The sequence below is a fragment of the Coffea eugenioides genome, chromosome 4 (genome assembly GCF_003713205.1).
Source record: "Coffea eugenioides isolate CCC68of chromosome 4, Ceug_1.0, whole genome shotgun sequence".
Taxonomy (NCBI): Eukaryota; Viridiplantae; Streptophyta; class Magnoliopsida; order Gentianales; family Rubiaceae; genus Coffea; species Coffea eugenioides.
This window is the reverse complement of record NC_040038.1, coordinates 13,349,773-13,377,654: the sequence shown is the minus strand read 5'-3', so window position 1 is coordinate 13,377,654 and position 27,882 is coordinate 13,349,773. Positions and strand designations below refer to the sequence as shown.

The window sequence follows — 27,882 nt, the reverse complement described above, 5'->3', positions numbered from 1 at the left end:
GTGTTGAATATTTATGCTTATCATTGTCCAAGGATGACAGGTATAAACTGACTAAAATGCTAGAAATTCTTGTGGATAATGACTAGGAAGATTGCTAGATTATATTCGCTGGTATGACTATAAAAATTATTAAAGATAATTTTTGAATCTAAGACTCCGTTTGGATTGGCTATTTTTTCAAAAAATAATTTTTTCAAGTACAATGTTATAGTAATATACAATAACTCAAAAAACATCCCATCCATATTAGTATATCAAATATTTCAAAAAAATTTTATAGTAAAAATTTTTCATATACACTGCTACAATACAATATTTCAAAAACACCCCAAAAAATAATTAATCCAAACGAAGCCCTTGCTATTTGAGCTCAATGGATACCCAAGTATTTTCCAAAATTTTCCATCAATTAATGGGTACAATTGGAATTTGTTCTATTTTAAACCCAATATCAAATTCCAGTACCCATCAACACAAAGTCTCCATGGGCATGGGTAACCCATTGGGACTTGGGACAAATTGCCACCTCTAGTTTTATGGTCTATTTACTCATTTTAAGTGGACAAGGAAGGACTAAGTCTAGCTTTTACCCTTTTCATATATGCATAAAGGAGCCAGCTAGAACTTTTACTGCAGGCTAAAAGTCGTTAGGGTATCAACTGAATAGTGCAATGAGAAGTTTTACAAAGTTTTGTGGAATCAAATATTTTATTGTTAAAAGAACATATGTCAAAATTTTAAATTTTACACGGAATATAATCAAACTAGATTAAATTAAACAACAAGGGGTAAGATGAAATTAAAGTAGACTAAATTTTCTTGACGTGCATGAAAGTCAAAGAAGCAATATTTCTTTCATCATTTTTCGGACTACATTATGCTTCTTTGTGATTTGAAAACTAATTGAAATATCAAATCCTTGTGACAAAGTCTAAAAGAATCGATGAAATTTTCTTGAGTTAGATAATTCACTAGACCCCAAAAAAGGAAAAAAAAAAAAAAAAGCTATATGGTTCACTAACAATGAAATAAATATCTAGCATATTTCGTTGTACCAAAACTAGGGTATGTTTTTAACTACTTGGGAGTACAAATGACTATACATTTGGAGAAGTCAAAATGGATCCTAAGAGTTTGATATTTCAGTTCAGATGGGGATTACCTGATCTAAGTATGCAACCATATCGCGTGGTCCAAGTGCTTCTTCCCATAGAAGGGTGTACCCAAAGTCTTAGCATCACAGTTCTATTGATGTTTACTGAACTTGCATTCGTATTGGGTGCAATTTCTCTTTACCTAATAGCAGCTATATCCCTTATGGAGTATTTGCCAAAGATATGTAGACGTTTTCTAAATACGTAGTGAGAAAGGGACTTTTATGTCCTAGTTTTCCAACAAGACTACACATGTATATATTTCTTGGTTCCCAAGTTTTGGTAACAATAGGCCAAGTTTTTATCTTTTTCATTTTGCTGTTTCTTTTTTTTTTTTTTTGGGCAAAAGTAAAATTCTTTAAACTATTCAAACCCATTTTGGGATTTTATTGCACTTGTATATTTACTAAAGAATCTCATATAAAGCAAAGAATAAACACAATGATAACTATATACATATATATATATATATATATAGTGGCAATTTAGTTCAATTATTTATGTTCAGGTCAAATTCCTTAAAAAGATTGAACCCCCGACTATTACTATCTCTTGCAGTATTATTGACATCTATTTAACATTAATATGGAGTCAATTCGCTTTTTGCTTGTAAGACAATCCTCCGGAATTATATGCCACAAGATGTTAACATTCATATTACGTACTGCTAAAGAAACTTGATATTGATTGGCTTTTTCATCAACATCATGTTTATTTCTTGGTTCGCAACGGGTTATTCTGAATTTATGTTTTTGTGCCTTTTATTTTCTTTTGTCCGGAAATGCATATTTTGTCATGCATAATGCATAGAGGTGGCCATGTCTGGCATGACCTAAAAACATAATTTGAGCCTAACATTGTTTTTGTTGGTTAGGAACCCGAATAATGGTCAACTCTGGGCAATTTGCAAAAAATCCAAAATCATCTCTTTTTTTTTCTTTTTCTTTTTTTTGTAAAAAGCAAATTTCATTAACAAATTGTTGGACGATTTCCTAAACCCTATATAAATTTCTAGTCAATTTTGGTCGTGTTTAGATAACCTACAAATATATAGGTTAGATTCGGATCAACAAATTTGACGCGAAAAGTTAAATGGGTCGTATTGTTAATTGATTATTTTTATTATGTGGGTTTGAACCCGAATCCTGAACCGGTGACATGACTTGGCTGCAACTCCTAATTTATTTTGAAAATGGAGCTAATGCTATTGGAGTTTCATACAATTTGGCTTCGTTATTGTACTTTTTACATTATTTAATGTACAACTACATTACATTATTGTACTCATGAAAAAAGTGGTGTATATGAATAAAATATTTAACTTATATTCAATACAACAGTATAATCATCGAGTTGTATGTCACAAATCTAAATATGGACAACAACTGCACCAAATTACATAGATCACAACCGTATTGACCCCACTCCTTTATTTAGTGTATAACCAACCAGTTGTAAACATTGCATTACCAGGTGATCCAAAGAATTTTAATTTGCAAATTTTACAAATCAATCTAAATTTAAGCAAACAAGAAAATATAATCTCTTAAAATGAAATATTTTGCAAAGTTATTTTCTTTCTTAATCTTTTTGTGGTTGTAAATTCTGTTGCAAAGCTCAATAACTCTGCACACATTGTTTACCCCAACTCAAGATTTTCTGAAGCAAGCCGGCCAACTTCTTGAAACTAGAAGCATCATCCCTCGTAAGGAAACCCATCTTTCGTCCTATAAATAAATTAATATATAAAGAAGAATAAAGAAAAACAGTTTGGACGTTTAGTAGCTGGTCTCGTAAAATTTTCATCCTTCATTACGTTAATTTCTTGCTGGACGGCAGGCATAAAAGATGTAATACTCGCAGCAGTTTAGCATTAAACATCCATCAGTCTTGTTTAGTTACAAAAATATTGTAAGTTTCGCTGCAGTTTGACAGAAGATCCTTGGAATGCTTTCAGCATTCAGAAGATGGTATCCGTGGTCTTTTGAATTACCATGGATTTGTGAACATTGGAAATCCAATCCTTTTGTTGACAGATTTTTCGTAGGCTTGCTCTAGCTGTCTCAGTGCGCTTCATTTGGAGAAGTAGGAACCTGGTGTTGCTTCTACTGTGGCAATGGCAAATCAGATTATTGAAACTATTTGGCTCATTGGTGCCTCCTGGAGGAGTGTGCCTAAGTCCCATGAGAACTGGAAGCTGGTTATGGGGTGGGCTATTCCCCATGAGTGTTTTGATAGGCTTTATTACCTTGTACATGCATATTTGCCTTTGAAAGCTGTAGGTATATTGTGGTATAGATAGCCTGTGCCATTACGTACAATTGACAAAGACTTAGTACAATTGTATTTTGTGCAATTTTGTTAAGTTATTGTATATGTTGAAATTTTTAATGTACAGATATATCATAATGTTGTACTGAATATATATCAAATATTTTATTTATGTCTACCACTTTTACTCCGAATACAATAATGTAATACAATTGTACACCAAATAATGTAAAATGTATAATAATCAAACAAAACCATACCAGATGGCATACTAAATATATATCAAATATTTTAATTATGTATACCACTTTTACTTCGAATACAATAATGTAATGTAATTGTATATTAAATAATACAAAAAGTACAATAACCAGACGAAACCATACCAGAACCCAACCGTATTGTCCTCTCTTCCACAATTCTTTTTTTTTTTTTTTTAGTTTTTTAAGTATAAGTGGGAGGTCTTGAATCCGGGACATCTCACTTATACTCACTCCCTCCATACCATCCAATCCATTCCTTCCCCTCCCCCCTCTTCCACAACATAAAAGTTAGAGTTCTTCTATTAATAAAATCTCAAAATTTACCTTTAGTGAAAAAACCTTTCATGAGGTTTTGCAATCCAAACGATTAGGTGCTTCCATCCAAATTGGGCCAAACAATATCAATTTTACTGCCATACCAAATCCATCAATAAAAAATAAACTAATTTCGCCACCATCAACCGTGAAAATAGAATTTCTTTCTTATCTTACTGTAAAGGGAAAAAAGTCCCAATGACCCTCGAACTTTTAACTACAAAAGGTTTTAGCCCTTCAATAATTAGGAGTAAACTTTTGGCCCCCGATCTATCAATAGTGTAAATTGCTGGCCCTTCTGTGAATTCCAGCCGTTTATGTGTGACGAAAATGAGGACATTTTTGTCCGTTCAGGAATATTAATCGAATATCCAAAGTATCAATGGACACCTCAACCAAAATGGATATTAACTCACAAATATACACAGGAAAAAGCCTCAAAAATCCCATTTTTCCTATTCTCTTTTTAATGTTTTCACACAATTCAGTGGATCTGAAACCAAACCTTATGTACCTCCTCCTCTGTGTGCTTTTCTCCATGTGAAATTGAGTGACAGAAAAATAGTAATAAGACAAATATTCAATAATGGAGAGAGGAGGTGGCGATGGATCTATGCAATTTATGCTTTCTTCTCTGTGCTTGTTTTTCTGCTTTCTCATCTTCTGTATCATGCTTCTATCAAGGATGGGTTTCTTAAGAAAAGGAAAGATATGAAGGATGGGTTTCTTGAGAAAATGAAGGATTCCAATCAAGATAATGGAAAGAAGATCAAAGAATCATTGGATTTGGGAAACCCGCTATGGATGTCATCGGACCCATCAGCTATTGTTCTTCTTTTGCTTTGAAGCCACAATGCTTACTACTTTTACCTTCCAAGGGGTCACCCCTAAAGAGTTTCATATGGCATAAAATTAATGATTGTAAATATGTTGATTTTATTTGCATTTGTAAGATTCAAAAAACCCATTTGTTGATTTTATAAGTTCTGTACATATCTGTGTTAAAGAGTGACTTTTAGGCTGTAAAAATTTGGAATTTTTGAAATTTCTTAATTTTTTAATTTTTTCCTTTAAATGGGCGTTCTAGGATTTGTTGCATTTGGGTAGCATTGTTAAAGTTGAGGAGAAGTTTGATTTTATAGATTTTCATTAGAGAAAATGGTTTTATTTTTTAGCAGGAGTTTGAGTTTACTGCCGTTTACTCGATTAATATTTCTACATGGACAAGAATGCCCTCATTTCCGTTACTCATAACGGCTGAAATTCACAGAAGGGTCAATAATTTACACTATTGATAGATCGGGGGCCAAAAGTTTCTTCATAATTGTTGAAGGGCTAAAACTTTATCGGGCTAAAAGTTGAAGGACCATTGGGACTTTTTTCCCTACTGTAAAAACAAAACTTTGTTCAGGGTATTCTTCATTTTCCATATAACAGAGCAATGGAATTGAATAATTGAGAGTATGATGCTATTTTATCATTTTGTAGGCCCTGAAAGTTCGATCTAACACATAGTGATAAACATGGTTGCCTATACTACACCGCCATCAACCTCAGTCTTGGAGGGCAAAAGGCATGGAATCTCAAGTAAACTTAGGGGGTGCTTGGTTGGAGGGTATAGGAATCAAGAATTGGATTGAACCCCAAAATTGTTGCTTGGGTAATGGGTATAGGTTTTGAAATCTTGGAATGATTCATGAAAAATCAGTCACTCTCAATACCCAAGTAGATTGGAGGGTTTTGATGAATCCCACATTTGATTCCCAAATCTTAAAAAAAAAAAATTTATTTTTGGGATTTTTTTAAATATATACTGGCTCTGTTTCTATATATTAATATTTATTTATTTATATATATAATATTTTTTATTTCAATTTTATTTTATAATATGTATATTAATATATATTTATATGTATTTAAATATATATTTAATATACATATATTAATATAAATATTATAAAAAAATTGAAATATATATTTATATATTTATATAAATATATTTATTTCAATTGATATAATATATCTAATATACATATTAATATTAATATAATTTATATATAATAAAATATAAATATTAATTGAAATATACAAATTGAAATAAATATATTTATATAAATATATAAACAAATATATTTATATAAATATAAATATAAATAAATTTATAAATATATTTTAAACAAAAATATTTATATATAAATATATAATATTTATTTCAATTGATATAATATATATAATATACATAATTGAAATATACATATTAATATATATTAATATACATATTATAAAACAAAATTGAAATAAATATATTTATAAATTTATATAAATAAATATATTTATAAATTTATATAAATAAATATATTTATTTATTTATATAAATATAAATATAAATATATTTATAAATATTTATAAATATATTTTAAACAGATAATTAATATTTATATATGAATATATATATGGTTGATGAGTATGTGGGATAAGCATTTGAACGAGGAAGAAGAAAGATATGAAAAGAAAAAAGAAATTAAAGGTAAAAAATTGATTATTAAATTTGATACCCATTCCTTACCAATATTTACCAAGCACCCCCATTTGTAATCATACCTTTGTCCAAAACCCATACAAAGTTTTTTTGTATGATTCCAATTCCAATTCCAATTCCTAAGCTTGAACCAAGCGCCCCCTTAGTATCACCTTGGCAAGGAAAGGGATTCAGAAAATAGAGGAGGGCAAAACATAGAGTAATGTATCGGCCGCGATGGTTTCTGGTGCAACGTCGTGAAGATAGGACTCTAGGAATTAACATCAAATTCTATACTTGGCAGTGTGGATTGCAACTTCAAATTTTGTGGCTTTGGTTGTGAGTAAATTAAAAAGTGAAAATACAAAGGAGTGTTCTCAAGATTCAACTTAACTCACAAGACTTTGGTTAGGAGGTGATCATACAGTCTGTAGTTTGATTTTCAAAAGCTTCTATATATATATAACTTGGAAACAATGGAAGAATTGAGAAGAAATGGACCAGGCATAGAGCGGCAGTGGAGAAAATAAGGAAAAAAAAGGATCACATGCGTTCAGGTCATATGTCTGCGGGAGCTCATTCTCCATTTTTTTTTTTTATTCTGCAGAGAGACCGACTTCATTAAAGAGGTGAATCTTCTAAAATCAACACTACAGTCGATTTTTCTTAAATCAATTTTCACACGTATGGATAACGAATAAAATTTGTCAATATTTATTCAATAGCGATAAAGAAACACATTATTATGGAAGATAACTCCAGATCGCTATATATGACCCAAAATGAATTTACATATATCTTTATTTCTTTATATGCCTCTGTCATGATCACCATCCACAAGAAATCCAAGGCTGTTTTGTCAGTGAAGCTTGAGGAATATAGAGAAATAGGATGAACCTTTTTTTTTTAAATAGAGAAATAGGATGAACTCATTATATTACACTGGTGATCTATGTAGTGCCTATACATATTCACACTGAAAGGTGAAATGAAAATGCTCGACTTACAGCCTCACTGCATGTACGAAGTCAAGCCTCGTGAACACCACCAAATAAATGGAACAAAAAGACTGAAGTGCAACCAAAAATGATGCTTAGAGAAGCAGAAAACTTCAATCTTGGATGATGGTTGTTCTCACATCCAAGCCCCCCAGCCCGGAAACATTTGACTCAAACGATCAGGATCAATTGCATCTTGTACGAGTTGTTGAACCTGCCAAAAGAAATAGAAAAAAAAAAAAAAGAAAATTGAACGTACAAGTTAAAGAACAAAAATAACCATAGCAACCACTGCAGTCTTTTGCTTTAAGGCACCAATAGTGTTCTGTTTATGTTACCAAAATATTAAAGAAAGCTGGCTTTGTCATACAAAATTTACTGAATTTCTAGATAGAGATATTCACGTCATAAATTTCTCTTTGTATGCTAGCCCAAATACACTGTTTGAGGAGTAAGTATGATATTGTTCTTGCTATCTGGAGTTGCACAAACAAGGTATCTCTTCCTCTTTCAATGTGAAAGTTTCCCACCTCACCCAACAAAACAGTTTGGCTAATTTTTTTTCCTGTCAGAAACAGGGCTAGTTTTTGCCCTGCCCAAGCACTCACAACCATCTTTTTTTCTTTTCTTTTCTCTCTCTCTTTTTTTTTTAAGAGAAAAAGTGAAAATCTTTGCCAGGTGCTCGGTACCAACCATGTCTTAAACCAATTCTACTTTTTCTGCCCTTTTAGTGTTTTTTCTCCCATTTCTGAAGAAATCCTCTGATTTCCTTATTTGTTTCTCCCCCATTACCAAACTCTCTCTCTCTCTCACACAGAAAGCCACTTCCACCTTTCCAAGACCCAACAAAATAAAGGTGGAAGGTAAAAGACTGAGGATTATCTATTTCTAATCCATTAGCTAGTAGGTAACAACAATTTAATTACCTGTCCACGCACACTTCTCATTTCACCTTCTTCATATCCATCAAGTTTTTGTTTAACACGCAGCAAAGCTCTAGCAGCATCTTTGTTCCCCTCATATTCATCTTCTTCTGAGCCTTCCAAGCTTGTCTCCAAATCATAATCAGTTTCCTATACAACAGAGAAATTTCCACATAATTTAAGGACATCATAAGAAAACTGTTTGGCCACTGACATACTGTGGACCATGGTGAAATGATACACAAATGTAAAAAGTCAAATGTAAAGGAATGGCTCAAGAACCTGAAAAAAAGAAAGAAAAGCATGTAAATGATGCAAATTAAAATTGAAGCCATGTATAAAGCTTTTGACCTAAAGGAATCTCATATTAGCTGGCTAAATGTTTGGTTTTTTGCTTTTTTATTTTTTGTTTGTTTGAGGAAGCAAACTATTCTACAGTTAGAGATATGTCTCAATATACATACAACACTATAACCTTTTCTGTATGTTGAATTCCCAAGTCATCCAGATTAAAGTAAAACATGCTGCATTTTAAGTCTCAACAGCAGAGATGCAACGAGGACTTGTGATCATTCTGCAACTGAGTTTTCCTCAAACTGTGGAGAAGGCTCGTGAACATTCCACAGCTGAAGAGTGCAACAATATATATCTAAAGTTATTGATTGCTAACATATGCTCCAATAGTCCAAAATGGCTGAACTGTACTGCCTCTACTGCACATTTTCTATATGCATCTATGAAAACAATTACACTAATACTGCATTGGCCAAAAAACTAGATGCATATAGAATACATGCACAATTTGCTACGACCAAATTTTTAATGAATATTTCTTCTTATCAGCTGCTCACCTTCAGCTTCAAAAGGTAGATGAAAAAAGAACTTTACAAGACCAAACTTTCCACAGAGGCCATGAAAAAGCTATAGGATTATTAATCATATAGTTCTGAAGACCAGAATCCACTACATTTATCGCATTTTTCTGTCCCATACTACTGCTCTAGAGCACATTGAAATCAATTTCATAGGAGATCAGTACAAGAGACTTGGGCACACAAATAGTACCTTTTGACGCTGCAAAGCCTTCAAAGGGGATAGGGCCCACTTATACAGAGGATCATGGATAAAAACCTGCAGCAAAAGCCTATTTCTGTTAAGCATCTGAATACAATGTTCCAAGGGTCAAAATGTGCTCTCAATCAATAGTACCTCAACAATAGTCAATAATGCTTCTTTGTTTGCTCGCATGACAGAGAGAGTTTCTTCACAGCACCTCCTAAAAACCCCTTCCACACCTGTTACGCCCATACCATCTATCATATCCCTTGTCAACCGGAATGGCACCTACAAAAGAATGACATAGAATGGGACATGAGTTCCCGGTATGGCTGATGGATATTGTTAGGAAAGATATGAGGGCAGTTGCCCCTTTTTGTAACTAACTCTTGTATTATCAAGTGTTAATATATAAAAGTACTAATTACGTTTGTTGAAAAAATAAATAAATAAATAAACCAAGCACAAAGATCTTCAGTAACTGAAAGACTGCATTATTTGGACGGACTCGAGTAAGAGGAACAAACCCTCTCAGGTGTTTTCAGCATCAGGCCTTGCTCAAATGCTACACCAAGATCTATATGAACTACTTCTGCAGTTGCTTGATCAATAAGTATGTTCATGGAATGTCGATCTCCAAGCCCAACAATGTAACCAACCTGAATATCAGAAGAAGGCTTTAATTAATTGAAACTTTGACTTATACCGCCAATAGTCAAGTAATGTTTGGGGAGCAGCCTGCTTAAGCGGTTCCATGTTTGGTAATAAATGAGAGACAAAATGATGGAAAACGAGGAATGAGTGCACTAATAAGGAACCAAATGACATGATTTCTAGGCTTGCTACCCAAAAACAAATAAATATCTGCCACTCACGCTCACCATTGAACTAGCAGCCACACTTCTTGTATAAGCAAGCCTTTTTTCAAACCAATTAGCTGGATGTAGAAATCTTTCTAGGAAGAAGTAATGCATAACAGGCCTGCACTAAAAGATAATGGATTCATCTAGCTCAAATTCAAACACAAGGTAGACAAGACAGAAGTAAGAAACCTGAAGTTCTCACAAACTTCTTGGAAAGCCCTGCGCTTGTCACTTTCCTGCAGACACAATCCTTTTCAGCAACAAAGTATTATGTTTGAAACAGGAATAAGAAACATCAGACTATGAAAGGCAGCAAGGGGGGACGGTTTACACTTAGCCACACCACAGTGACAAGCAATCTTCGTCTAATTGCGGGTGACATTCAATAACTTATTGCTGGCTCTGAATACCACCCAATCCAGCAATAAGCTAAATATTTCGATAAGATAACCAATCGGGTAGTTTTACGCGGAGTAGAAAATTCTAGGGGTTAATATGCATATTTTATTCTTCGTAAAAGGACAGAAAAACATGATCCTCTTGGCTAATCTTCCTGGCATGCGACTATTGCCTAATATTCTCTTACAGATCAAGAGGCAGCAACAGCTGCCCCCCCCCCACCCTCCCCCCCAAAACACAAAAAGAAGCACAGACCATTTTCAACTGTTTACAAACTACTTCTGACTGGAAAAAGATTAATTAAATAATATTGGCGCCTTTCAAAAGTCTTGCAGTTACAACACCATCCAAAAACAATTTCATTATGGTCATTTGAAACTAAAATAAGTTTAGAATGACAGATATGCTAAATTTAATTCACCAGAACAAAATCAACCGTGACAATGCCACTAAAATAAAAGAGGATGATCTGCAAAGATTGTCAACACTAATAAAAGATGAGGAAGAGAAAGCAGTTCCATAAGACCATATTGGGAAACTGTAGAGTGATATGAAAGCATTAGGAGATCACAAAGAAAGTGAATGTGCTCTGACACACCAAAGCAAAAACTTCACCTTTGGTTCCAAACATCTGAACCACATTATTTGGAAAAACATTCCCCACTCAATATCATGGAAACTAACAAGGGAAATTATCAAATTCTCCCTGCTGTATCTTTGTGCAATATTTTTCTATTCCAGAATCCAACAAACCATCAATAATTGTATTTCACTGGTACAACAGCAATAGGCAATTAAAACATTACTCAGGCCATTGAAGTGATGTTTGATCAATGGCAAATCAAAACATCAAATTACCTACTTGGAGGTCCACGGTCATTATTAAAGTTTCTGTTCCAAACCTCTAAAACCTCATTTGCATATGCACAGTCAAGTTTGTGGAAAAATATAGAAATGATGACGACTGGTGGTTTTCACTTCATGTTTAAAGTTGCGGTTCCTAATTTCTAAATGTCAATGATGGTAAAGTAAATGGACCAATTACAGTTCAAAGGTTTTATGTGAGTCTAAGGAACAAATGCCTTTGTCTTAGAGAACTACATCCCAGCATCGTGGAAAGTGATGTTCATCTACATACAACAATTAACTCCAACAAATTAGAAAGCTGATCTATATAAGCTTGCTTCTATTGGTCTATGCAAAACCTTAGTAAATCAATCATTTGGATTCTGATTTTTCTAAACAAATTAGAAATAGTGCAGGGAATGGATTGAAAGTGCTGGTCAAAAAAGAAAAGGAAACAATAAAGATAAGGCTATATGCTACTTGCCGTTGTCATGTGATGCCTACATTTGAGGAATGTCCAATCTCCTTGTCCATAGCGTCCATGGGCTCCTCCATTTCTCGTGCTGGATCTAAGATCAATTATAAATTTAGTATGTAAGTGCTTTACCACATCATATTTGCCGCTTGAGAACTATGAAGTCAATGTGACTTTACTGACCTTCCGGTAAGATAATCACCTAGAGGTACAGTGCCAGTCACCCATTCAATAACGCCCGCACTTGGGGTAAAAGGAACTACCTGTCTCAGGGATAACATAAATTTGTATGTATTCTGTTGTTTATAATTGGTAGCAAAAGAATGCATTCATCTTTGCAGACTAATAATACATATCCTCATCTTTGTAGATAACCACCTTATATGTGCTTATTCTCAATCTTCTCTTCCACGTCTCCCGGTGGTTCTGTAAGAAAGTATTAACCAAACTGAAAAACTGTTCCATTACCTGCAGATGTTGCAAGATTTCTATTAGTGTAGTTATGCCATGCATATGAGGCTTCAAATATAAAATGATATCATGTGTATGCAATCAAGCATATCACAAGAATGACATGACAACACAAGAAAAGAAAAGTTCTTTTAAGTGAATCTGAAAGTGCATACAAGACTACAAGATTTCCATGTAATAGCAAAAGTTGTCAAACGCAATCAAATTATCGTAAGATGATAGGTAATAGGGACATTGTTCCATATAATTAGAGTTTGGAAACAAGAAATTATCTGTTTAAAATTAACTCGTACAACAACGGAATATCAATACGCAATTAAATTATTGTAAGCTGATAGGTAATAGGGACATTATTCCATATAATTTCAGTTAGGAAAAAAGAAATTATCTGTTTAAAGTTAACTCATACAACAATGGAATATCAATACGCATTTGTAAAACAAAGATAAAACCAAAATTTGTCACCATGCTAAATCTTTCATCTGCAGCTCACCATGCTGCAATGCAATTTACTATAACTTAAAATTAGAATCAATGCAACTTCTTTCCCTTTTATTCTAACATTTGTGACTTTAATTCACAGAAACACTAGGCAGTTATGCATGCTAAACATTCAATAATTGCCTCATTTTTGTTACTAAAAACATTACTCTCCACACTGTGATATCCAAGACCAACTAGATAACATGATCTTGCATCCTACTCAGACTATAAACAGCATGATGCATCAGTAAAAAGCAGAACGCAGAGGGAGTCATACAGCATCCTGCCGCAGGTCATCATTGCCTGATTTTGCAAGTTGTCGATACATTTTACCATCAGAACCCAAGCATTCAACCGCTTTTGGCGCATTTATACCATTCATCACACTGCAAAGTTGTAGCATATGGATCTAAAGTCAACATTTATGAGAAATAAGTAGCAGAATTACAAGAAGCTTGTAAGGCCCCTATCCCAATACTTACGTGACAGAATCTGTTAAGCCTTTGAAGTGAGGAAAAGATCCTTCACAATATTGGCAACTCCGGTCAACAGGAAAATTAGATGTTATGACAGGAACCTGAAGATGCACGTATGCATGTCATTGGCATGGACAGTGTTTAAGGGCATAGTTGAACAGATTAGTAACCATATGAAATAGTACTTTAACAAATTCTGTAGATTAGAACAAACAGAATTTGTAAATCTAATTATCTTACAGTAATCATTTAGATGTTTTATAAACAAACACCAGCAAGCATATGCTGAATTTATTTTCACTACATTGACCCAGAAATTCCATATTTGAACATAGACTATATGTTGGAAGGCCATCCATGAACACCAAGAAACCAGAATATCTGATGCGCTACTCCAAAGCAAGGCTGGGACACAAAATCCTAACTGTTGTGAAACGACAGACAAAACAATTGACATCAATTCTATTCAGGAATGCCAAGGGAAAAATGAAAATAAACTGAACACGTAGTTGAAAGTTTTAAAGATATGGTTGCACATAAACAGGTTCATTCGTACAACACTCATTTGACATATCCCATGCACATTCTTGTCAGGACTTTTACACATAAGCAGGAAGCTCCATGCCATAATACTACCAATGACGTTGCTCATCCCTTCTTGAGACGAATTTTTGACCAGACATAAGAAATCAGAATAAACTTCCAATGCCGCATGATTGAAAGGTTCCCATTCTGCAGTTCAACAGGTTAATTCCCACTCATCAAGAAACAACAGATAGAAGTGCTGTACTTACAAGTTCAAGTTCTCGAACACTACGAATATCTCTAGGTAGAGTAACCTTTCTGTTTGTGTCCTGTTGAAAGTATCTAGTGATTAGTCGTCAACAACATTTCAGTGACTGGAAACCAGACTAAATACCAAATTAAGACTGAGTTATGAGTAACTGGTAGCAACAAAGGAAATAAATGAAGAGGGAATAAAAGTAACCAACTTTTGGTTTACCTCTCTCTTTGTTTCCATTTCTGCAAGTTTGATATAAATCTCCACCATTTGTTTCATCTACATAAAACACAATATTGTGTAGCAACTAATAAGAAGCCAAACCTTCAATACAGTTGCTCAAAAATTATACGAAAAACAATAGCTGGTGAAGGATTATACTTGTCTGATGACATCCCCATGATACGAATGCAGTTCTATCAAGAGATTTTCTGCAGCAACCTTTTTGTCCATATCCACCACAAATGAATTTCTACTACGCTGCTTGTCTTTAATCCGATCACCATTTGCCAGAGCAAGGAGCTAAGAGCCACAATGGTAACAAAATGGAAGAAATAATAATGAACTCACTTCAATTTGTTGACTGGAGCAGAAATAACTTACACCTTTCATTTGAATTGTATGGGACAAAATAAACATTCTTTCTTTGGACTAAATCACCAAAGGTAAGAAGTATAACAACTTATCATCAGTGTAACTTAAAGGAATACTAAATAAAATACCTGGAATATGGTATGATAAGGATGTTCAATGGCCATTTTCTTCACAAGAGAAACCAAAGCAAACTGCAAAGCAGATGTTCCATACATCAAACAGATTTATATAAAATTTAGCAGAGAAATGAAAACCCACTTTATGGTGATAAATTGCATGGCATGCATACACACCTCATACTTAAATCAGGTGGAAAGCACAAGCTAAACATCAATTAAAAACCTGAAAACTATGTGGTCCCTGATCTTTTGTGCTACCCATTCTTGAAGCAATTTGGTATGCCAATGGTATGAACTTGTGAGACTGAACCTGCACACTCATTTTGATTGTAAGGTAAAGAAGTGTTTTCACAAAGAACCGAACGAATTATACATTAGAGGACTAGTTTCCTAAAGAGAAATGCTATATTAGTAATTGATACCTGACTACCTCTGTCCAAACAAATACTGTTGAATAACTATTTAATACCATTTTTCCAGCTTACCTCCTTGATTGTGCTAATCATGCCATTGATAACAATTGGCCTGGATGAAAGACCAAACCACAAGGAAACAAGTCGAAACACCTGAAACGATATACATGCCGTTCCAAGATCAAACCAGAACTCAATTAAAATGATCAAACTTACAATACATCTGACTGTACCAAGAATTGACTTGCTACAGAAACAGTTCATCTGGATATTTCTATTCACAGATCTCAAAAAAATGATTCAATTTATTAGTGTGAAGAAATCCAACAAATTATTAGCAATATTGTGATTGTACTTATGCAGATGGTGCCAAACAGAGCATTCCATCTAACATTCATGTACAATGTACAAAGCACCAAAGCTGGTAAGTTATTTCCACAATAAAACCTGGATTATGAATACATACCACTCTGACATCATATTCATCCCCAATGACCAAACAGTGTTTATACCCTTCTAAAGCAGTAGTTAAGAAGTTGTCCCTGTCTTCCTGATCAGCAAGAATAGACATCAACATGGTAAGACTAAAATCCAAGTACCAGAACATCTGATGAGATTAAAATAGATAATAGAAATAAAAGATGAAAGGGAGCAGAAGCAATTTAAACATCAATAATTTGTTAGATAACTCGGTAGAAAACAATTCGTGCATAAGAAAATCCATCCAGTATTTTGGCACATCAAATACCTGATCTAGACTGGTCAACCTTTGGACCACTGTATTTACTCAACAGAAGAAAGCGTTAGGAAGCTTCCACAAGTCAGACCCATTGCAGTTAAGAATAGTTAGAATTACTCCACTTCTTCAGTAAGTTTAAAGGCAATGACAAATTATGTTAGTGACCACTCTGACGTTCCAAGTTGCCATCAACTATTCTTCAAGAGATGGCTTGTACACCCAATGGTCAATAATATCTCACAGTCAAACTCAATGATCACCACATAAGGGGCAGCTATTGGCCAGTAAACATGCATGTTACACTGTTCATTATAATATGATCATCGGCAAAAATACCTTTCCAGTCATAAACCACTGAAGCATCTTAGCCAGAAAGAGTAAAATAGGAAGGAAGTTTTGGCTTTTCTCACTACTATTATATTAACTATGGGTTTTAATGTAAAAACCTTCATGTTATAGAATATCAGAATACAAGAGAAAAGATAAACACTCTCTAATGATTGGTTGGTATTCACTATTCAAAATGACCACTCAAATACACCTTTACCAAATAAAAGGTAGGGAAGTGCTCAACATATACATATTAAAAGGATTTAGAATTATGAATTTCATTGTTGTTGTCTTCTCGTCATTCGCTTTTCCTCCCTCTTTTATTCCTTAGGAAAATCAAATATGAATATAATATAATTAAACATCAAGCAGAAGATATGACCACAATACAGTATGATTGAGAACTTGCACCAATGTGAATATTAACAAAATCTAAATAAGTAGCCACCACCTGCAACTTTTCTTCCTCTTCCCCATCCATTGCAAGTTGCTTCTGCAGCTCTTGTATTTTTAATGAATACTCAGTTTGTTCTCCCTAAAACCATGTACAGAAAAGTCAGCCTCCACCTAAAGCTCCATAAGCACTCTTTTGCAACAGCACCTTGAGATTTGACATTTAGAGAAGGACCTTGCCTTTGATGAATTTTTAAGACGTTTAATTAGAGCTTTCAGCTCCTTTGCCTACAATAAGCAAGCAAGTTACAGTGAATATCAAAAGCCCAGAACTCCTTCCAATTTCAGTTTCTTCAATATGAAGGATTTCTTCCAATCATTATGTACCTTGAATTTCCTTAAGCGCATTGCTGCTTGCCACTCATTGGAGTTCAGTCTCTCTTCATTAGTACGATAGAGTGCATCAGCATAATGAGAAAGATGGAAATGCATTTGGCATTGTTTTGCTATAGACTTTGTGTCTGTAGCCTTGAGATTGTCTGCCAGTGATACTGCATGTTTCAGGTATTTATCCAATACAGTCCTAGAACTGCAAAAAAGGTTGTGTCACAAGAGAGCAAAAACTACTTGTTGGCAGGCTAATCAATATGATACTTCTGGCTCCTATAATGATGTGAAACTAACTTGCTTGAACGAGTTTCGGCAAGCCATTTCCCAACTAAGCGAAATACATCTGAGGTATAATCATCAAATTGGGAATCTTGGGCTATATACTTAGCAAGGTTGATTGCCATCTCATGCTGACCTTGGGCCCGCAGAAGCTTAGCTTCTTCAATCTGCTAAGAGAAAAGATCTATCATATACCTATCATATACAAGCAATTTCCAGATCTCTGGAAAAGCCAACATTTTACCAATTCAATGAGAACTGAGACCTTCAAGAAGTAGTGGTCAGAAATAAGTTTTGGACCCGCAAATAACAAAAAACAACAATAGTGAAAATCTTCTGAAGTGATTCAACCCAAGCAACAATTTGGAGAACAAATTTTTCTGTGGAAAGATGACAACTTAAATATCCAATTACGAAGATATAACATGACAACTTTACTCTTCTGTAGTAATCCAAACAACAGCAAATATTTGGTTCATGCCAACATGAATATGAAAGTAAGGGTATGACAAAAACCATATCCAAATATTGGCTGAATGCTTCTTGATCCAACAGCAATTGAGCACATGATGCATAACACAGGAACCTATCTCCAGCTCTAAAATTCATGGAGGGATAAAGTACAGGAGCTTTGGATTTGAGCATCACATAAATCCACAGTTGGGAAGAGAAGTTCATACCCTTCCATGCCAATAAACATTGGAATGTTCTTTCCCCATAGCTGTGCAAAGGGACTTAAATTCGTGTAAAGATGCAGCAGCCTGAGAAAACTGAATGCCCTATGTAACATGAGAAAATGTCAGACAAAGGAGACTGGGTTGCTTCCAGAAGTACAGCTGAAATTTAGGATTATTACTTTCCGAAGTGTAGATGCTGCTTCCAGAAGATGTTGCAATTTGAAGTCTCTACAATTCAAGATCTCAAGTAAGACCCTCCTGAATGCTATGAATGGTTCTAGCAAATTCATGTGCAACTGCGCTTGTTCCAATATTCGTCTCCAATCTTTATTCAGCCATGACAGCTACAAGTTGGAAAAAAAAAAAAAATTCAAGTGTCAGTGAAGGTAAATAGTTACAATCATGGATTACATGGTAAATACCAAGGGAAGAAGGGGTGAATCTCATTTTCGTCACTCAGCTCTTGGCTATATGCTATTATGTGAACTTGACATTCAAAATAAGGCAATTTATTTTGTCCTCTCAGCAGAACATGTTAACAATTAGTTATTTGATGAGAAAAGTTTGGAAAAACTTTGAGGAAGAAGTAAAACCCAAAAGTTTGTACCTGAAGAAACCGTTAAGATTACCCGGTCAGAAAAACAAAAATGTACATGTACTTCATGCAGGAATTTGACTTAAGCCAGTTCCTTTGCCTTTCTTTTGGTTCTTTAAGGTTCTTCTGTTAATCTTTTTCAATATGGCTCAACATTTGCTCAACAACTTTCATGGCCCTTTTCCACTTCATTCTTCTTAATACAAGAGTGGCCCTTTATTTTATATTTGTCTTGATTATTTAGTTATTTAGTAGTACTATCATCATTATTATTTTATTAATTTATTCTGTTTGGTGCAAAACAGCAGTGGCTTTATTTTCTTCTGTTGCTGTTAGTGTTAGAAGATCTACTTGGCACTAACGGGGATGCAAACTGACTGAAATATTTGTCAAAACAAGTGCATTAACAGCACTGCATCTAGCTATGCAAACAGTTTGTATTAAAAATGATTTTTTTGTTTTACATTTTCTTTTTGGCAGGGGAAATGTTTCATGCAACTTGTTCTTCTTGCAGCTAATTGCAAAATTAAAGGAAGCATCCAAAACTCGGTGGCATGTCAATCAGCATAGAGCCCAAAAGTTAAGCATTCTAATTTATGAACACGTAACAGCAAAATTAACCATCGTCAAGGAATGGAAAACTGTCAAAAGCTGATTTGGAGTTTTAATCTGATTGATGTCATTGCATAGTCAGAGAATAAAGAACCTAAAGCATGAACTTATTAACAGATACAGCAACTAACAGGCAAACATCTCAATTACAAGAGTACCTGGTCCATAGAGGGGACAATAGGTTCAGATGACAACCTCAATGTCACAGACGAGGCAACTGTTTTTTTGCATAACATACTCCAACGTAAACCCCAAGCCATTCCAACATGATAAAAGATCTGCAAAAAAACCCAGAAATGAAGATTACAAGGAAATGTGATAAGAATCTTAGTTTTGCATAATCCAAACCAAATTCAATTTCAAATTCTGCTGAAAAACTTCCTCATTTCTTTCCAACTGAGACTCTTATGCAATTCACAACCTTTGTATAACCTCATCTGCAATAAGATCATTTTCTGGTGGACTTTTATCGGTTAGTTGGATTGATGTTAGAGATGAGGCTAACCAAGTTTGGCAATTTAAAAGGGTGCCAATGTAACTCAACATTGGAAGTAGAAACGTCAGTTATAAATCTAGAATGATGATTACAAGGCCAACCAAATGAAATCTTTTCAGCAATAATTCTAATTCCTTGTTTCAGAAGTGGACAAATATGAATAAATATGTCTCCATGTCTATTAGAAGAACAGCAGTGTAATCTTCAAATATGGATTACCTGAAGTTTAACCATGGCTGAGTATATGTATTCAGTGCTCTCCTTACTTGCATGACAGATGGACAGCAGAAGCTCCTGAGAGACAAGAAAGGTTGTAAATGATGCAATTCAAAAATGCAAGTCATTCAAATGTCAAGACCATTAAATACCTTCTTGGAATCTCTCAATTTTGTGTGAAACTCATCAAATTCCCCTTCCTCTAAAGCCCTTAAACAGCTGCTTCACAAGATGGAAGCACAGATTACAAAATGCACTATGAAGTGAGCATTAGTAACATTTGCAGCGCCTATTTTTGAGATTAATTTGCTTTGTGGTAAGCACTATATCTAACATGAAGAAAGAAATCTCAGATCCTCAAGAGAAGAAACCTCCCTCACTTAGGTTGGATAGCCATTGATACCTCCAGATGTTGCAATCATAATGTCAAATTCCTAGACACTATACAGATCAGTCATCGAAAAGATTGCTCACACATCCTCAAAGACAAAGTATAAGACCCTAATATGGAAATCCACACAATTGTATGGCCCCTGGTGGCTTTTCTCTTTATTATCAATGTTATGAATAGTTGCAGTGGCAAATTATATTGGCTTTTCCAACAATGCAGTAGGTCTTTTCAGATAGATTGAAAAAGAAAAGTCTTTCAACAATGCATGTGCTCCCATCTCCAACATATGAAAGCAAATTACAATAAAATTCTTGTCTTTACGAGTCTAAAACTAACTACTTGCAGGAAAAGAAAGAGTTCAGGCACTGAAATCACAGGATCATACTTTCCATCGTCTTTATGAAGAGTTTAAAAAGATTATCTCAGTAGTTGAGCAAAGCATAATGACAAGAATCAAGGAATCCCCAAAAAAAAAAAAAGCCCACGGACCCACAAAAAACTAGGAATAGTGCAAATAAAGGAATAATGAAAAGGCAACCACATTGAGGTCAGATAGGAGATAATGATATAGTAGCGTAATGTCAAGAGACAATTTCATTCGGTAATATGTAGCCAGAAGCAGCCTTAAATCACATAGCATGAAGTCCACATAAATATGATACTAAGAATTTCCATTTATTTGTTAAATTACCTGTGCAAATTCTCATTAAAATGACCACATTTAATTTTTTGATCAAGAACCGGAGTAGCTACACCATTAAGTAGAGAAAAATCCCAATTACCAGCACGCCAAGCAGCTTCATACTGCACAGTTTGACAAACACAATTCAGGAGAAAATAAATTGTATAACACATGAAGCAAAAGAAGATAACCAAAATCTGCAGAAATTGGCATCCCAGTATGTGTGCCTTAATTTGTTGCTAAACACACACAAAGACCAATTTCGTTCTGGCTGTCCATTGATGACATAAAATAAGACAGACCTGCAGTTCAGTGAATTCTAAATCATGTAGAAGTTGGCCTTTCAGAGAAGCTAATCCCTGGCAATATATGTCCAGCACATGGGTGCAGCCAATTTGCTGCAAAGATCTAATCAAACCTTTATAAGGTCTCTTTTGCATAATCTGATCTTTCGATTTAGAAAGTAGTGCTGGAACCACTGGTTGAGACTCGTCATAAGAAAGACTTTTTGGATGGCCACTTATTGGCTCCTTCAGTCCCGATTGTACTAGTAAATCATAGTGCTCAAGGGCTTTAGTCCAATTTCCTTCATGTTCGAACATGGTTATTTGAGAGGTCAACTGTCAAAAAACGACCAATAAACTTTCAAAGGCCAAAAATGCAACAATGAGGATAAACTGCTGATATTTTAAACGGTCCAAAAATTCTCAAAGACTGGGATGCAAGTGCAATGCCAAACTATGAAGCAATCATTTTTCAATAAAAACATAAAGTTTAAATTATTTTCATTGCAATAATCTAAAATTTAAAATTTTTTCCCATAAATTCAGCATCAATTTTTCACTGCTTATGGCAACTCACAAACTTTAGGGAGAAAATTTTCAGTATATTTCACTGTTTATAATAACTCACAAAATTTAAGAAGAAAATTGATTTACACAGCTATTCCGGCCAAAACAGTAGTACTAGGGAAGAAGATAATTGTTGGAGGAACGCTATTGTAAGCTTGTTCCAGTGCTTCATAACTTAGACCAGAACAAGTTGAACCCGGATAACATCATCCCCTTGATAACAAAAATACCTACAAGCTGTTTAATCCATCAGTATTAAGTAACTACTAGATGATATTTAGGCTTTGGCAAATTTTCAACCAATAAACTCCCTTGCCTCACCCATTTCATTAAGTAAATTACGTGAGTGCAAAGCTCCAGCAAGATACTCCCGGTGTCCCACAGTGAATGTCATGCTTTTCCTTTTGGCTTATGTCAAAAAATTTTAGTCACTAACCAAAATGACGAACAAATTTCTTATCTTTCCAACAAATGCATACTGTTCACGTGGTCGGAAAAGCTTTTAATAATAATTATTGGTGGGCTCCAACTGATATTTCATTTGTTTACCAAGACTGTAAGAAAAGCAGAGTGTGGCTTTGCTTAGGAGTATCAAACCACGTGAACCTCTAATGGATGTTTACCAACTATCCGAACAATTGTGGCCCCACAAACAACTGTTGACAAATAGCACAGATCCCCAAATGTGACCAAAAGATTGGGAGGGAGGGAGTACATGTTTGGTTATACAAAACACTAAATATATCTGCAAAATCCATAGATTTCCATTCGTAGAGGCAGAAATGTCATTCACTGCTGGTCCAGGTTCACCTGACGCATCATATTAGTTTTTCATGTACAGAGGGATCCATCAAACAAGATCCTTCTTCCCTTTTTTCGGAAGAAAAAGACTATTCGAAGAAATTCGATGAAACTGGAGATCTTAGTGAATGGAAAGGAAAAACCTAAGGAAAAATTCCACTTTCATTTTACAGAGACAGGCTATAACAATATCAATTGTATGACTGAGGATTCTTATCTGAATATGAATGGGATGCTTGTGACATGCCACTTGATATTAGAGTTTGGTCATGTAACAAATGAGATATAAGAGTCCCCTAGTTCTTTATTCAGACGAGTAGAGAATTGTGTATGTGGATGCTCAAAATTAACCAAAAGCTGCCAGCCCAGTGGATAGAATAAGATGGTGAAGCAAAGATTAGGGAAATACTATGATATATTTAAAAAAGTTGCAGTCTTAGTGCTTTGGCATTTTTAGGCATTGTCTAAGAGAAATGTTCTCCTTCATGTCTGACATTTTTTCTGCACAACATATTCTAGGCCACTCATATACTAGTAAAATGATTTGGAAGCTGGTATAACAAAATACTAATAATGATATGACGAATTAGCTCAAAAAAGGCCAAAACACATCCTAGTAAAGGCTACGCCCCAAATGCTATGACATTAACAAGCAACAAAAGCATTTCAGCGTCAATCCATAGCCGTTTATAACCCCTGACCTACTACTTTTCAACAGCATTTCGAAACAGTATGTTCAATATACAAGTTGGTACAACATTGTAATTCACAAAATTTGTAAACAGTAGCATGTAGAGAATAACTGACCTTGTGAGATTGAATTATCCCATACAGGCTATCAGGCTCATTGATTTGCGTGACTGCTGAGACAAGTATTTCAATGTGGCTTGGCAGCTACAGAAAAAAGAACACTTAGGATTTCTTGAAACTTCACATTACAAGCTTCGTCTATGCAAGAGTACATATTCTACTATTCAAAATCCCAATCAATACCTTCTTCTTTCTAGCCACATAACTAAAACTACAAACTAGTTGAAATCAACTTTAACAGTAAGCAGAGAGGAAATTCCAGAGGAAAAGCAACTACAACTCACTATTTCAAGATGGGAGAAATCTGGGCTCCCTAGTGTGAGGCTATCAAAGTGGTGCTCACACCAGTGTTCCACATAGAGAACAGCAGTAAAGTAAGAACCACAATTCTGTCAGGCAAATCCAGAAAATATGAGTAAGAAAAAGGTTGGTTAAGGCAACCAACTTCCACAGCACATTTCCATGAAAAAAAGAGTGAAGTTTTGATACTTACAATGGCAGACTTTGAAACCACAAGATAATCAATAGGAAGCCAGTAAACCTAATAGAACATAGGACATAAGAAAACAACATTCCACAATCTTAACATGCTAGAAAAGCAAAGGTAGAAATTTAACGGTTTATTCATGAATCTGCTGTACAATATGTTCCTATTGATAATTCCAAAAAATAAACAATAAAAAAAGCAACAAATATCCAAAAAAATCCCTATTAACTTTGCAATATCAGTTCAGACAATGATGGTGTCCCTGACTATATTCTAAAGCATGAGAATTAAAAGAATCCCTAGCAAATAATGTTGCACTAAGTTCTTGAGATTTCAAAGACATTCATACATCAAATAGAAACTTTATTTGCCGGATACCCCATAAGTTTGTGGGACAAATGGACTTTATCTGATTAAAAACCCTGCCAAATCTTTACGAAATCTTCAAGTATTGGATGCACAAAGTCATGAAACTGTCTTAAGAGTTTTCTAGAGATTCAGTTCTTCATTTCACCACACCGCACCAACACAGCTTCAACTTTGTAGCTATCCATCTTATCCCAGATTAGTTCTTTAGAATTGTTCACTTAGTACATCAAAATCAGGAAAAGCAAGTTTGTACTTTATTCCTCTATGATTGTGGTGATTAAATTTCACCTCTCCTTAACCCATGATGGTATTTTGTTGCATAGTCAAGTAAAAAGACCTCTTATACCATCTCCATCCCTTCCCGACGGTGGGGAGAGATATAGCAAAGAAAGGATAAAGAGTAAAAGTCAAATGAAGCCCAGTAATGATAAAATTTTTCCAGAAATACTCAGCCAAATAAAAACATTCTGCATAAACTCTTTGGGCTTCTGTCTGCAATCCATTGTTCATCATTTGGTAACATTTAAAGCTATTTATTTTTAAAAGAAGAGCAATGACTGATGAGACACAATACCTGATACAACATTAGCGCATTTTTATTAAACGCAAGGAAACCCAAAAAACAAGCTCCTGCAATTTAGGCTCTAGGAAGTACCAATTCTGCCTGGTTTACCATAATATTCACCCTTCAAATTTTATCTTTCATTTTTGTTCTTCTTCTTCTTTTTTTTTTTTGGGGTGAAGAACTTGGAAAATCTTATGGAAACACATTTATGATCAGAGATCCATATTTGAAGAAGGTAATACTAAATTCAGAGACACTGCTATATGCCATGATAAGCAGTGAGATGAAATAAGAACAAAAGGAGGAACTGATCTTTCGGAAACAGGGTCCATAATTTACCAGGATAACAAACGTACCTTTTCCCATGATAATGTTGTTGTTACCAATCTAGATGATGAATTGTCCTTCAGCTTCACTGATGTAGAACGGGATTTTGATCCATAACTAGAAGCCTTAGTGTGCTGTTGCACCATCAATCAGTATATCATTTCAATTGATTTTCATTAAATGAAACAAAAGAACTCCTCTAGTTTACGTTTCCACTTTTTAGCAACAAAGTCAATTAAACCCACAAATAACACGCATGTATAAGGTTACCTTTGAGTTTTCTCGCTTATATGAACCAGGCAATGATGTGGATCTCTCCAGCATATGACACAGCCGAAGCTCATTAAGTGCATCCAACATAACTTTTATTGATTTCATTAGTGTATTGGACTCAATGAATATGTTTTCTTGAACCTGACCAGATTCACAGTATAAGTGTTTTATCTAACAATGCCATAGATCAAACTGCTATAATCCCAAGGGGTCACAAATCAAAAAGGAAGGAATGTTATCATTCAAAACAGAACAATACAAAATTTAAGCACAACATGAACCACATCAGACAACGAAACAATACAGGACTTCAGAAGAGACTTATTCAGTGACAGATTAATGCTATTAGAGTTTGACGGCACTGAGTATTTCAAGAGATTATGAACAAGTTACGAAGAACAGATATGATAATTCTGTTACATGAAAATTTACATTCATATTATATAATTTGCTCCACAAGTCATGTATGAGACATTCAACATCACAGCATTAACTAACTCTAAAGACTCTAATACCACGCATCTACAGCATTGGATTAACCTATTAAGTCACAATCAAAGTCAACATTAGAAAATAAATCATAACCTAAAACTATGAAATACACCTTATATAAAAGTTTGGGTAGTAAGTTTGGTCTAACCACCCAACTAATCTTGTAGCTTGCACTACTCAAAAGAAGAAGAGGCAACGAGATGGCACTTGGCAGCCCCATCCCATTTTGATGGCTCCTTTACCCTAAGAGAGCAAGGAAACAATGAAAACCAAAAGCAATAAGAAGATACTGGAGTATCTCTCTCCATCATAGCTGTGCATCAGTCTCATCCTTTTCCACCAAAGGATGCCCTGTGGTGCCTTGTCACCAAACTCAAGCCATAATCTTAGTGGACACAGGAAGAAGCTTGGGATTGGCCCCATTGGCAGCCTTCCACAGGGGTCAAATGTCAATAAAAAGAAGGTCACCTACTGAAGGCAGTATAGAAGCCAAATTTCAAGCTTACAACACAGCTAACCACAGCAAAAATATATGCTCTCTCTCTCTCTCTCTCTGTTATATCCTGAGTTTAACCACAGCTAAGCTCGTTATACCCAAAATCCCTATATCTACTCCTTGTCCAAAAGCATTAGTGTCCAGATCAGTATTTCCATTGAATAAATGCATTAACCATATCATGAGAGCAAATACAGATAGCTACAAACTTCAGGACAAAGAGAAGAAAATCAATGAAATTCTATGTTCATGTTCTCCCCTCAGCCACCTCCTAATCCCGGAAGAATGATCATGGTTAATATTTCCACCAACATTGTCTAACTTTGTAAATCTTATAGAACACTGCCAATAGTATCAATTCGCCCACTACCTCAAATTCATGCAAACTTCAAGCCAAAACTTTGGGAAAAGGAGGATTAGAGATAAAAATGTTAGTCTTAAAGGAAGAGAAGTACATAGGTAATGGTCATCCATAACACTACAAAGAAAGAGGCTTAACACATTAAGTCATCCAGCTGTTGCAGGCATTTATAGAATTAGCATGCCTATTCAGTGTGATTATATGAATCACGAAGGTTAACTCTTACCAACTCATTGCATTGGCAAAGAAAACTAAAAATTACAAAAGAAATTGATCAGCAACGGTTTTTAAGACAACCTGGAAAGATATCAACTTGCATAGGTCAACATCCAAATCTTTTCTCCCTGCTAGATTAACCATGATACTTGGGAACAAAAGCTCTGCAACTTCAGATTTTACCAAACATATATCTTGACAAAACCTGAAAAGAACAGGAAAATTCTAATTAAATGTTTTACAAAAAAAGAACAAAAAAAAAATCCTAAAAAAGCCAGAAGAGCACCATAACAACTAAAGCCATGCAGGTAAGAAGTACCTTATGATAATATCATCACAGTAACCAATCAGTCCATAAACCAGGGGACAAACCCACATATCAAAAGTTTTGTCATGAGTCTTCCACATAGCAGAGTTCTCCAGAGAAATTGCTTCAGCTGTTATGAAACTTTGTACTCTCAACAAACTTGGAAGATTGATATGCCATACAAACATATGGAATAATGATATAAAATAAAGGATCTGCACTCCACAACAGCTATAGGATATCTTACAATCCTTAGACAAAGTTTGTCAGCAATCAAACTACCAAAACAATCTTCCAAAAGACACTTAG

At 34.6% G+C, this 27,882-nt stretch overlaps 1 protein-coding gene across 1 annotated transcript in view; it reads right to left on the bottom strand.

The window, feature by feature from the left end:
- Positions 1 to 7,390: 7,390 nt before the first annotated feature.
- Positions 7,391 to 27,882, bottom strand: part of LOC113768701 (serine/threonine-protein kinase ATM) — a 47,668-nt gene continuing 27,176 nt past the window's right edge. The window contains exons 43-79 of the mRNA XM_027313153.1: positions 27,586 to 27,703; positions 27,348 to 27,471; positions 25,699 to 25,842; positions 25,458 to 25,562; positions 24,174 to 24,221; positions 23,965 to 24,069; positions 23,678 to 23,764; positions 21,521 to 21,838; positions 21,228 to 21,340; positions 20,298 to 20,364; positions 20,149 to 20,223; positions 19,592 to 19,711; positions 18,406 to 18,570; positions 18,230 to 18,328; positions 17,565 to 17,716; positions 17,268 to 17,469; positions 17,121 to 17,168; positions 16,939 to 17,022; positions 15,885 to 15,968; positions 15,491 to 15,571; positions 15,229 to 15,315; positions 15,015 to 15,077; positions 14,674 to 14,814; positions 14,515 to 14,571; positions 14,306 to 14,365; positions 13,518 to 13,612; positions 13,313 to 13,421; positions 12,460 to 12,549; positions 12,265 to 12,344; positions 12,091 to 12,169; positions 10,551 to 10,597; positions 10,380 to 10,479; positions 10,026 to 10,157; positions 9,652 to 9,786; positions 9,508 to 9,573; positions 8,446 to 8,592; positions 7,391 to 7,733 (exon numbers count right to left, since the gene is read on the bottom strand). Of these exons, the coding sequence (XP_027168954.1) occupies positions 7,656 to 7,733; positions 8,446 to 8,592; positions 9,508 to 9,573; positions 9,652 to 9,786; positions 10,026 to 10,157; positions 10,380 to 10,479; positions 10,551 to 10,597; positions 12,091 to 12,169; positions 12,265 to 12,344; positions 12,460 to 12,549; positions 13,313 to 13,421; positions 13,518 to 13,612; positions 14,306 to 14,365; positions 14,515 to 14,571; positions 14,674 to 14,814; positions 15,015 to 15,077; positions 15,229 to 15,315; positions 15,491 to 15,571; positions 15,885 to 15,968; positions 16,939 to 17,022; positions 17,121 to 17,168; positions 17,268 to 17,469; positions 17,565 to 17,716; positions 18,230 to 18,328; positions 18,406 to 18,570; positions 19,592 to 19,711; positions 20,149 to 20,223; positions 20,298 to 20,364; positions 21,228 to 21,340; positions 21,521 to 21,838; positions 23,678 to 23,764; positions 23,965 to 24,069; positions 24,174 to 24,221; positions 25,458 to 25,562; positions 25,699 to 25,842; positions 27,348 to 27,471; positions 27,586 to 27,703 (3,905 nt within the window). The 3' untranslated portion in view covers positions 7,391 to 7,655. The remainder of the gene's footprint in view (positions 7,734 to 8,445; positions 8,593 to 9,507; positions 9,574 to 9,651; positions 9,787 to 10,025; positions 10,158 to 10,379; positions 10,480 to 10,550; positions 10,598 to 12,090; positions 12,170 to 12,264; positions 12,345 to 12,459; positions 12,550 to 13,312; positions 13,422 to 13,517; positions 13,613 to 14,305; positions 14,366 to 14,514; positions 14,572 to 14,673; positions 14,815 to 15,014; positions 15,078 to 15,228; positions 15,316 to 15,490; positions 15,572 to 15,884; positions 15,969 to 16,938; positions 17,023 to 17,120; positions 17,169 to 17,267; positions 17,470 to 17,564; positions 17,717 to 18,229; positions 18,329 to 18,405; positions 18,571 to 19,591; positions 19,712 to 20,148; positions 20,224 to 20,297; positions 20,365 to 21,227; positions 21,341 to 21,520; positions 21,839 to 23,677; positions 23,765 to 23,964; positions 24,070 to 24,173; positions 24,222 to 25,457; positions 25,563 to 25,698; positions 25,843 to 27,347; positions 27,472 to 27,585; positions 27,704 to 27,882) is intronic.